Raw genomic sequence first — 12,712 nt, 5'->3', positions numbered from 1 at the left:
AACCGTACTTCCACCCTGTATCAAGGTCACGTGTACCTCCTGCATAATTTCCAGTTGAAGTTATTATGCTATGAAAAATTTAATTCTTAATCAAAGGGAATCGGGGTAATTTACCAATTTTTTTTTTTAGATTTTTCAAATAATTCAAATTTTCAAGTAGCGATAAAGTAAAATGAAACACTTTCTCTAGAGCTCTGTGAAGCCAAAGAAAGGAATTCATATTTCCAATAGCCAAATACCGATTGAATTTAGAAGACATTCCTGAATGCGGTTATAAATATTCCATTTGTGCAGATGTCCACCAAGCCACAGAAGAAAATATTTCAGTTTTTTTCAATTACTGAGCTAATCCCATTACACGAAACATTTCATAGGGAATAACTTGTATTGTTTTATTTTTGTCAGCATAAAATGGATAGTTAGCAATATTGTTTACTCCATAGAAATCGGGTTTCATTTTACGACTTAGCCATATTATCAGCTTTTCCTTTTGCTTTACGCTTAAATTTCCTGCACCCTCAAACATAAGCAGGGTGGAAAATTGTCACGAGACAAGAGAGAGAGAGACAACGGAACAAATAGATAAACGCGATCTTTTTTCACACGTACTATTCGCGACAACATCTCGTGGGGAAACAATAAGACAATATGGGTAGGCACTAGTGAGAAGAGTTTATTTATTTATTTTACTTCCTAAGTCTAAACTATTTATTTATTTACGTAACCTCCTAGCCACCGCTAGGGTGTGTGGCAAGGGGTGAATACTCACCAGACTAATTTTACCCGAATATGACCCAACCGCGATCAAACAATGTTTTTATGATCCCCTATTGTTCTTGTAAATTTTGCCATCTCATATCTATCTTTTCTATACTTAATCTCTCTAATTTTATTGACATAATCTTGCCTACCGTAGTACGATGGAGGTAATAATGCATTTTTAACATCACTGCTGAAGAGACGCCCTTCCAATTTATTCAAGAGCTTCAATCTATTATTTAACCTTCGCTCTGTAAGTGATTCCCAGCCTATCTGCTCTAATATTTTGGATACGCTACTAAGTTTATCAAACCAGCGTTTTACAATTCTAGCTCCTCTACTCTCCACGCGATTCAATTTAGCAATTAATCCAACTTCGTGAGAATCCCGTATACTTGCAGCATATTCTGAATGACGCCTAACCAGTGACAGATAACATTTCTCTTTGACCTACTCTTCACATTTATCCAGTACTCTTCCAATAAATCCTATTTTTTTGTTAGATTGCCCACATATTCCCCTGATGAGTTTCACTCAGGAGATATCGTGAGTGTGTGCGCCTATCGTGTGAGTATCGTGAGTATTTAATTGAGTCTACGCATTCCATTTCGTTGTTCCCGACGCAGAATGCGTTTGGGAGGGAATTGTACTTCTTCCAAAAATGTATCACTACGCACTGTTATAAGTTTGATTACTTAGTTAGGAACAAGGAGGGCGCATTCCTCCTCAACTCATGGCTGGCGCACCAACATCCATACCGCGCACCCTTGGACGGGTGGTGGGGTGTCATGTAAATAGACGTGTAGGCCTGGTGAATTTGCGAATTGTCTGTTCTGCATATTTTCACTTGATAATTGGTGTCAATGCTATTTGCGAGCCCACCCTTTTCACTGGGTTTCCTTATTTGTCTTCTCGATAGTATGCGGAATAGTTACTATCAGCATAAAAATTGTAATGAGTAAATTGATTATTGAATGAATTATGTGTTTGGTCACCCCTTTTCCACTAGCCCGTTCGGTAGCTTACGGGATGATTCTATATGTTTATGGATTTATTGTAGTATATTTAGTTTGGCTGTTGACCTAACACTCCTCCCCACACGTCCTTGTGACGGTTTGCGGGGTAGCTACATCTACACAATACCCCGCAAGCCGCCGCAAGGGCGTGTGGCGTGTACTGATGTATACTTCTTATTTTTCTTGTAGGCATCCTCCTTTTTTCATGGAGATGAATTTGAGGTATATAAGTCATGACTAATGGACGTTAAGCGCTGAACTTATTTATCAAATTTGAATCGCGTGGTAGTGAGTTATAAAAGCTACATATTTAGAAAAGTAATCGCGGAAATGTTTTTAAATGAAAAAAGAAATAAGGAAAAGCCTTCTCCATTCCTATTTAGTTGAATTTTTTCCGTCATTATGGCTGATGTATACATATTCCTTTTCAGATTTTTTTAATGCCTGAGCATGTATGCAAATGTGTGCGCCTACTTGGGCGACGCGCGGTCATCTAGGTGTTTGAAATCCTAGCGAATTCCACACAGAAGCAAAGAGCACAGAATCAGTGAGACTAATTGGCATAGTGTCTCACTCCTGCGTTTTTCCCCTCGAGGTAACTCCTGTGTCCTTGGAAGATAAATAAATATAAAGAAAAAAATGCGTAACTATTATGGTGGTTGATGATGGAATTCTGACTAAGTTAAATCACCAAATAATGAGGTTTTCCGAGACCTGACTTGCTTGTGAATGCCTCTGACTATTTAGTATTTTTCAATCATCATATCGCAAAATATTGGAATAATTCATATTGTATTATATTAATAAGTTCATATTGTGTTGATGTATAAATTGCTTTAATTTCTAAACAGTGACGATCCGGTTCATTCAGATGACCATCATATTAGGATAAATATGCAAAGTTCCAAGCATTGCGTAGTCCATTTGATGCAGCATGAAATATTTGAACAGCACTTAAGCAATTTGATATTCACATAAAAATGATGGTTGAATGTGTAATTTGAAGAACCTAATCACGCAAAGAACAAGATTTTCTGGGTATGGAGGCTCTACGTGTTCATACTGACCTGTTCATCTCATGACTTTAAGGGGAAACGCATTTTTTTAGATTGTATAATTGAAAAATCGTCTTCCTCGTCTCAAAATTAAATTGTCTTAACGCGATATCCAACATAATATCGTTAGTGCTATTATTATTCCCTCAGGTAGACATATATTGGCAAACTATACATATTCAAATGCCATCTACTTCTACATTGTACCCTGGCGGCCACTACGAGTGTGTGTGGTAGGAGGTGATTCTATACCAGGCATGCAACATCAATCATTTAGTTTTTCTTAATTTTTAGTCACAATAAATAGGTAAAATAATTCCAATAATTTTGGTAATGGTATTACAGGTGCATTCACTATGGCGTATTAGGGTGAAACACTTCTTAACGCATGGGAGACGAGCTGGTAGTAACAAGGACAATTAACTAAAATTAGATGAAATAACTAGGCTACTTAGAATGATGAAAGAAAAATATTTCTTTCCCTGTCGCGTTAGTTTACAGTTATTTTTATCCCTCATATTCCGCGGGAAAAATGCCATTTTAAATCTATCGGTTCAACCCCCAACTCTTGTATAGATATGTTTATATAATTTAAATCCGTGCACCACCTAAAATCATTTCATGAGCAAAAATTGGAACTGTTACTAAATTTTTGCAAAAGTCCCCTTACATAATGGCATAACGTATACGATCAGCGTACGTACAATTATACTTGTATACTGATATAATGCTATCATCATCATTGAGTGAAATCTCTGATTTGGAGATTTACATTCATGAATCTCTATACTTTTCTATAAGTGATGGCTCCTTTAATGGTAGAGTTTGTGCTGGTCTATTTTTTCACTAGCTAATGGTGGGCATCAATGATTTTACTAAAACTTTTTTGTCCTATTTTAAATAGTGTTGGTAGAAATATTTTGCAGTATTTGTGTGTTGATGTAATGTTTCACATTTTAAAATAGTGCATTATTTAAAGAAGCTGTGGATGTAAATAATCGTATTCAAATAATTTCCCTGAACGAATTGCTCTGAAAAAACTGCAAAACACAGCAAAAATACCAATAAAGGAGAAATTTACAACCAAGGTAGGCTATTAGCAAGTACCGTGACGACAGATAGCAATGCAACGCGAAAATTTTACATCCATTCACTTTTGATGAGATTCTCAAACTCCGCCATATTCAGAAAACTCCATCACTCGAAAAAAATCTAAACCATCCTAATATTAGTAGGAATCCATTGATGAATGGAATTTTTTAATATCATTTGGAATAGCGCAAATCTTGAACGATAAATTCCTTTTCCTTTTACCATATTGTGTCAAGGGAGACTGATCTTTTCTAAAAAATTAAGAAAAAATTGACTCCATTCCAAGAGTTAATAATAGTAAGTCAGATACCTAGCTACAAAGGCAGAGAGAGCATGAATAAGCTCAAAAGCAGTCGTTGGTTAGCGACCCACCGCCATCAAAAGGAAGAATGAAGCGAGGAGAACATGCGGGCAAAATTGCCGCTGCATTGAATGACACCTAACGCAGTCAGGCTGCTTACGTTACCCATTTAAACTACATTTTCCTTTTATCTATTCTTGATAAAGGAAAACGGTGACCTGCGGCATTAGTAGTGGTTTTTCAATCACCTGGCAGCGGAAATGTGACTCACAACGATGTCCGCAAGGCTAAGGCTATTTCATTACGATAAAAGTTGACTCATGCAACACCAGTATCGAGGTAATACAGGAATTCTTAAATTTTAAACCTCTCCGAAGTAATATTTTAGCAAATCTAAAAAGTAAAACCTTCTCTTGTTCCATCTCGGGAAAATTGATTATTTAATCTAGATCTACACAAATACCCCGCCATCCACCAAGAATGTTTGTGGCTGGGACTGCAACCCCCATGTAGAAAGGTTAAGGGATATGGGAGAAGAAGGATATTTTAAGGGTTAGAGGAAGGGGAAACATTCACATAAAATCCTTTAAAAATATGGATGACGTGCACGCGCTAGCGGAAAACCTAGTTTCAATCAAGTTGTGATTTTATTCGTTACCGAAGTTGATGATTATATCGTGAACCCTTCCAGTAAAGCGAAACGGGAACCGAAAAATGAACCACGAACCTTTTGATTCCAAAGTGAACGCTGACCACCGGTAAATTTAAACATAATATTCTTCTCATTATTATATGAGGCTTTCTTAATAAAATTTGACTTTCAGAGTGTCAAAATTAAAGTCTCCTTTACTTAAAATTAGTAATTCTCAGTGATTATCCAGAAAACCAAAAGTCCAAGGTTCGCTTTTAACTAAGGATTCATCATTTATACGAGGAAATACCGCCCGGATTTTGGGGTATTATATTTATGGTCGACTGAATTCTTATATATTCGCATGCCAAGTAAATGCAGACTGTATATCATTTCCGCTAGAATAAGGCAAAGAGTGAGAGTGGTTCAGCATCCAGCCCTATGGATTTGATTATTCATCTCTTCAAACGGCATTCGAGGGGAGACCGTGGTGGAATAGAAATGACGCGTCCCAACGAATTGATGCGAAAACGTCAAATCGGGAATCCATTATATTAGCCAACTTAGAACGATTTCCATATTCCTTCGGCCTACTCGTGTATGGGCCAAAAATTTTCCACTTTTGCATTCACAACGTCGGAGGTCATCGTTCCTTTAAATGGCTACACTTTTTCCTTGCGGCGATATTGAGATAGTTTGCTTAAAATGTCACAGTTCAGAATTGATCCCCGAGGGATGCGATGTAAGTGCTCTTATGAACTGAACGTTATGCCGTTTCTACTTATCTGTGTGTGGAGCCAACGAGGAGGTGCCAATGAAGCCATAACACCCATCTCAACTTTTGCAAAACTCTTCGTAAGCCGACTTTTATATTCAAAATATAAATATAACACGAAGCCCTAAGCTATGAACAAGTGAGTGAGGCAGAACCATATGGAGTACTCTTGCACTACTAAGGGCTTCTGATGTAATGATTTAAACTTGTTTTCGTCGGGCTTGAGGGAGAGCGAAAGCACTCCTTCCAGGCCAGGAGGAACAGATCGTTTGAGGAATTTGGAAATGGGGCTCGCGCAATACTTCGTTCGGTCTCGCCTGTGACGCGATTGCCGTGACGACAGTTCTAAGACGTCAGAGGATTTCAGATCGTGTAAATGCACCCGTTTTCCTCCTCGAAGGCGCGTGCTCCTCGCCTCCTTAGGTCAGTGCGCGAATGAGGCGAGAGTCTCGGGATGACCTACAAGGTAAACTTCTCTCTCTCCCACCCCCCTGTCCCCACACTCCCGCCGTCGTTCTCTCCCTTCGCGCGAGTCGAGCACCCGCCGCCGCCGCTGGGAGGAGAGTGGGTGGGCACTCTCTTGGGAAACCCGGAGTCAGTCGTGCGCGCAAGGAGGGAACATTCGGTTCTCCCCCGCGACGCCGGTTTTGCTCATTCTCCGGATTAAAAAAAAAAAGGTTTGTTTACCTGCGTTTGCTTGCAGTGCACTCAGAATGGTCCTTGAGTTGATGAGGAAATCCTTTCGGCAATCGACATATTATGGGGTGAAAAATTCAGTGAGAGTATTTCGTTCGATTCAAATTGTCCCCGTGCGGCACAAGCGTCACGATACAAACTCGTTTCTCGGAGAGAAATTTAACCACGAGATACGTCATTCGATTATCCTTATAGACTAAATTAGACAACTTGGACTTACCCGTAGCTACGATAAAACTAATGGAATGCGATGTTTTCAATGATTTATCATTATTCAAGTGGATATGTTTTTTTTCCTTATATTTTTGTAAATGGGAGGCTATTCGAAAATATACCAATAAAACTCTTGCACGAAGTAAATTCTCAGTGTGGTTACCAGAGTATGAAAATTTAAGATTAACTGCTCAAACGAAACTTTATGATATTATCCACGAAAACATTTGAAGTCATAGTGTTTTGAAATGATAATTTAGATAATTGTGTGCGAATATTAATAACACAACAAAAATCTCAAATTTCGGAGCCATTGAAATCCATGAAGACAAGCGTTGAAGTCTCTGTATATTATTTACTTTTTGCCAAGAAATATTAGATCTCCAAAGACTTACTTAAGGAGAAGCAGTTTACTTATTTAGCTTAAAGACTAATAAAAATCTAACTAAATTATAGAAAAGTATGATCCCTGAAAAACTTATTCTTTTTCAAAGTTTTTCTCAATGGTCTCTAAATGGTTTGTCAATTTTAACCAATTTAATATTTTATTGATTTTAGAGGCTATACAATGGTCCTTTTCCATCTTGAAATGTTATCTTGAGGTTTAATCCAGAACTAACTGAAACTATTATTGATCACAAATAAAATTTAGTGTTAATTACCCTCTCCTCCCAATTAGCTGCTATCTCAGCTCTACCTTAGACTTTTACGAATATTTTTCAGCACAATTTTCTTAAGATTCTGAATCAATCGCAAAAATTATTAGTTTTTAGGTTTCAAAAGTACCTGAAATATTGGTTTAAATGACATCTTTCTACTACCCCTTGAGACACCACACCCCAGGACGTGTGGCAGGGGCTATTAGGGCGCCAGCAATTCTAATTCTACTTCACTACTTCCGCATGCACATGGCACCCATGGCATGACACCAATGAAAGGGCACGTGGAAGGAGGTGAACGGACACCATTCATGTCTATTATACATATTACAAATATTATGTCGTTGGTGACTACTCCACTGACTGCACCACTAACACAAATAAGTAAAATCATAAAAACGGGCGGGCTAAATGGAAAAGCTGTCACTAATTACTAGATAGTATTCTACTTATGCAGGAGAGACAATTCACAAATATAACTTTATTAACAATATAAGGGAGATTAACTCAGCTTGGTTGTGTTGAAATGAAAGGTGTGCAAAAAACTTAAGTTATCAGTGGGAGATAAAATCGATAGCGAATTTTTCCACTGAGACTATTTGTCAGAAGAACTCGCCGAAGAGCTTTCATCCATGTTCCATTCGTTTGTAGTCTAAGATAGGAGAAAATTGCCTAAGTATATGATGAATATTGATGAAGGAGAATGTTTCTTTTGTTACAGAGCAAAAAATTTCTAATATTCTTGAATCGAAATTTTTGTGATGGGGCGTATTTTAAAATCTTCATGACTAGGCTTATGAGTCATCAACAAATGTTGAGTGGTTAGCTTTGAATAATGGATTTTCCAATTCTGAAATTATCAATGTCACGATAAATTAGGGAATTATTAATTTTATACCCATTTGAAATTGTTTCGCCATTCTAAACTCTACCTCTCATATTTTAGGCAATCACTCCATTACTTCCCAAACGAGGCCTGGAGTCCATGAATTTGATAAGTGAGGGTAATTCTAAAATAAATTTACCCAATCGAGTCATAACACGGCATTCAGGTATTATAGACACGAGTTGCACGAATAATCTCTAAAATCTTTTATTCCAGTTTTATCAGTGATAGAAAACCATGCATTAACGTTAGAATATGTCAAATTATAGGATAGGAAATTTTGAAATTCTCGAATAGCTATTGAACGTGTCGCAAGCAACTAGTATGCACCCTATGCATAATTTAACTTGCAACTCTGGTGTGAAATAAGAGGACAACCATTACGAAGCTTACTGAATAAAGATAACCCAACTATTCATTTTAAAATTTTCTCAAATTCCACTTGTCGGAATGTCGTTACGTTTACCACCTGTTGTCCTTCGTTGCCAACTTATTGTGTAGCCGACTTGAGTATACATTTTATTTTTTTATTAAATTGCGCGTAATCCTTCATATTTCCGCCATAAAAAAATAGTCATTCAAACAAATCCTTAAAGTTGATAAATGAAGTATTAAAATGATTTGTAGCTGAAATTAATTGCTTTAAGGGTACTACGCTCTATATTTTCAACGGGGTTTTTCATCGCGAAGATTTTCTACTCTCCGTGTGAAAATGGTTTGCAGGTAAGATGCTGATTACTGAGAATGAGTAATATACAAGTGAATTCAGCACCTGGCAATACCAAGCTAAAGAACGTAGTCTTTTAAAATTCAGACTTCCATATTGAAAACACTTGATTTTTACGTTACACGTGCCTTTACTGGTCGTGCGTATCTTTCATCAGTGCCTTGAGCGTCTGTGTTGGTAGTATTAAACTGGCCTCTGTTGGCTCTTGGTCCTATTAATGCGTCTCCCAGGAAGTCACAGGTAAATAAATCGTGCCTTGATTGCCAATCTGTAGTTTCTCTGACCCTGATCATGACGCTCGTTTACCTCATGGTGAGTGGATGTGCAACTGAACCTCAACCAAACTCAAGTTGAAACTGTTTCCATTTCATGCTAGCAAACAAGCTGTCTCTGAAATCATTTCTGCTCCAACATCTGCATTCCGGCACGTAAAGTTTCAGTTTGGAGATAATGACGGTTAAGCAGATAAGTTTTTCGTGCACCCTACGCACAGCAAGGACGCGAAACGCATGTAAAGATTTCATTGGCTTTTATAAGATTATTTTTGATGCTACAAATGCGTTCAATGATAATTTCCTACGAGTGGAGTGATATCTTTGAATGTTTTACTTTTTTTAAATGTTATGCTTATAAAGCTTTTGAACTCAGAAAAATTCTTGCATTAGTTGCGGAATAAATATCGCGGGAGTCCATTCGCCAAATTGTACCAAAACCGAAATTCCACCCATATGTAGATTCTATGGTGTTAATTGGTTAGCGTTCACTTAATGGTGAATTATCACCATTTCCTTCCGAGTGTTCAGGTTCTAGGTTTCAATACCTCAATTTAAAACCACGTTCGCGCGCGGGTTTCCCCCTTTCGAATACATATTGCCTCGTGCCCCCAAGGCGATTGCATTTTCGAATAGAAGGGAAGAGACTATTTCGGTTCGCCGCACTGATAATCCACCTCTCAAATCTCTCCAATTCGCAGAAACTCGGCAACCTGCTGGCTCCGCAGACTTCACCAACTTCGCCCGGCCAGAATTTCACTACTCTCCTCCCCCACCCGTCACGTCCAGCCTTTTTCCCTCCCCCGAACCACCGCAGCACCCCACCTTACCCCAATCTATTCATACTTCCTCTCTCTCCCTGCATTCTCTGCCCTCCTCCCTCCTCTTCTCCAGTGCCCGCCCGCCCTCACCCCCCGCCCGCGAACCCTCTCCCCTCCTCTCTCTCTCTCCCTTAAAGTTTCCTCCTATCGCGCCGCTGTCCATTCCGTACCCATCTTTCTCGACGGTCGGACGGAAGGACGGCGTGCTGAAGGCTTATCTCCCTTTTGTTTATATATCCTTACTCAAGTGGCCACGCAGCTTTCGCGAACCTGAACGTCATCCCTACCCTTTCCCTCTCTCTCCGCCCTCTCCCCACCGCGAGGCCTCTCGCCCTCTCACACATCCCCCCCACTCCCCGTGGGCAACCCTCACCCTGGAATGACATTGGCCGAGCACTGAGTGAGCGAGGGAAACAGTGCCCGGGAGTCGAGAGCGCTTATCTTCTCTGCGCCCCCCGCCCCGAGCAGTGCTCACCGAGCAGGAGTTTGCGGGGTCTGAGTCGCGTCACACCCGCAGTCGCCGTCGGAAAGGGACCTGGGGGAGACGACGAGCGGAGGCAGTCGGACGAGAAAGGATCGAGAAGAAGCGAGGATGAAGTCCGAGGTTGGGGCGAGTGAAGTGACGCTGGTGTCTTACATTGGCGGGGAGGACGGGGACGAGGTCTCGAGGAAGGCGGACCTGGGTTCGGAGACCGAAGGAGTAAGAGAGACCCAGCGGCAGGAGTCTGGAGGAGTGGAGGGAACGACACAGAGTGAGTAGCAGTGATGGTGCGGCAAAGGTGGCGGCACCGATTCGTCGCTTTTACTTTCCCGCTTGTCTCCGCGGCGGTGCAATTCTTATCCGTCTGTCGACCGAAAGTCTTTTTCCCTGACATTCAACATGACCAATGAGGGCATCCCGAGTGTCCTTTTGACCGGAGAGAATGACTGTGTTCAGCCCTCTAAGACGAATTTGATTACATTTTGCTGTAGGCGTGTGACGTGTTTCGTCCGTTTTCTCGAAAGTGGGACGTTTTATATCTGGGGTCATGCTTCCCCTTTGCTTTGATACGAGGACCCCACTCCGCGGCCAGGGAGGTGGGTTAGTAGACATTCGTCCCGAGGGACCTTATGCTTTCTAGTTCCTCATTTTTGCCAACCCATCACACCGAGGGGATCGTCAGCTGGGTTCTGCCCATTCCGTGATCGGTAGTTGAACGTGAGATCGTGATCTTTGCCCTGTTAAACGGGTCGGTTTGTTTACTTGGAAATTGAGGGGACCCACTTTGGTGTCGAACTGGTTTCACAGCGCACGCATGATATAGCATGCATTTATTCAGCGGATCTATTAAATCAGCTTGTGATCAGAGTAATTGTGGCATAATTAAATTGGGTAAATCACTTTTTATTGGATAGAATAAATAATTTTACAAGCCTTACTCCGTGGCTGCAGTATCGGTGACCAATATTGGGGTTCAACTTCATGAGGGTATCGCACGAACTTTTTCCCATGTAGAGTTTTGAGAACGCTCTTCAACTTCCAAAGAAAAACATCTCTCTCCGATGTTGTTTCTTTGCAATCGTTTCGCAATATTTAAAGTTGTCGGAAGTGAACATTTTAGAACTCCAATTTAAAAATAAAGAAAAATCGTATGATTTTTGTGCTCCAATGACTCGAGTTTTGGAAGTCGAATTCCCAGGCACTATATTTTTTTTTACTAATACTTCCAATTACTTGGGAATGCTAACGTATATTATTATGAATGCATGGCATCTAGGTCGGGTTCAATATGATACTCCCATTTTCTGTCCTTGATTAAAGACCTTAAAGGGTTGGCTACGAATTGTCAGCTGTAACATGCCTCTTGTCGCTGAGCCCCATATTCTACGCGGTGAATGCGATTACTCATTTATACTTCCCTAAGTGACGCAACTCTGAATTCTTCCACGAAAGGTTTTTCTTTAGATAGTTAACAAAAACGTGGAAAATTGTGATGGGAAATAATATGACGTACATAAAATATGAATTTCACGTAACGTAGTTGGAGGTTATGCGTGTGTGTGTGACATTTCGCCAAAATCACATATCGGCTAAAATTTCAAACGAATACTTCGTTTGCCCAAGCTTATTTCAAACGGGAAACGGTATTGAATGCTGCTAGTGTCTAAATTAATGAGGATTTCATCTCGTTTGAAGAAACTCCCTCGAGTAATGAATGGAAACATCAGAACAACGCATGAAGGAGGTATTGTCATATGAACTTGTAGTATGTCGTATGGTAGTTCGGAAATGTTTTTACTCACTTCGGAAGAATTTTATTTTATGATGATATGGTTTTGTTAGGTATTGTTTTTTTGTATTTGGCAGAATTCCACGGATCGCTAAAACGCGCGAAGCTTCCATCTGACGACAGAAAGTTCGTTAACAATCGAAGATCTTAAAATGAAGAAGAAGCTGTGGCGGTTTTTATGAGAGATCCCAAATAAAATCTATAACTTCCTTAATGATGCGTTTCTAATGATTTAATCCATATTGATGAGTGAAAATTATATGAGGTTTTTCAATCAATTATGTTAAAGACATGATCATGAATTTCCACTTCGACTACTTCGTAATTTAAAGTATTTAGTAAAACAGTGAGTAATTTCATATTGAGTGACATGCTTCTACAGAATCCATGCGAGGTCCAAGGGCGTGCGACGGGGGGTCTTAGGGCACCAGCCATGCGAGTAAATATGTTTGGGTACACGTGTATTTATCGAGTATTAATGAATAGATAGTCAATATTTTAAGGTAGATTGAATAACGATACCGTTAGGTATGCATGGT

At 39.7% G+C, this 12,712-nt stretch overlaps 1 protein-coding gene across 2 annotated transcripts in view; it reads left to right on the top strand.

The window, feature by feature from the left end:
* LOC139690393 (sodium-independent sulfate anion transporter-like) overlaps window positions 1-12,712 on the top strand; it is a 55,909-nt gene that overhangs the window by 19,714 nt on the left and 23,483 nt on the right. Inside the window, exon 1 of one of the 2 annotated variants that reach the window (XM_071587825.1) lies at window positions 10,088-10,655. The exons of the other annotated variant lie outside the window; for it this stretch is intronic. Coding sequence (XP_071443926.1) covers window positions 10,496-10,655 — 160 coding nt within the window. The 5' untranslated portion in view covers window positions 10,088-10,495. Of the gene's footprint in view, window positions 1-10,087; window positions 10,656-12,712 lie in introns of those variants that run through there. 2 annotated transcript variants of the gene reach the window in all.

The sequence above is a fragment of the Hetaerina americana genome, unplaced genomic scaffold (genome assembly GCF_022747635.1).
Source record: "Hetaerina americana unplaced genomic scaffold, ioHetAmer1.1.p SCAF_3, whole genome shotgun sequence".
NCBI lineage: Eukaryota > Metazoa > Arthropoda > Insecta > Odonata > Calopterygidae > Hetaerina > Hetaerina americana.
This window is presented reverse-complemented; position numbering and strand designations above follow the sequence as displayed.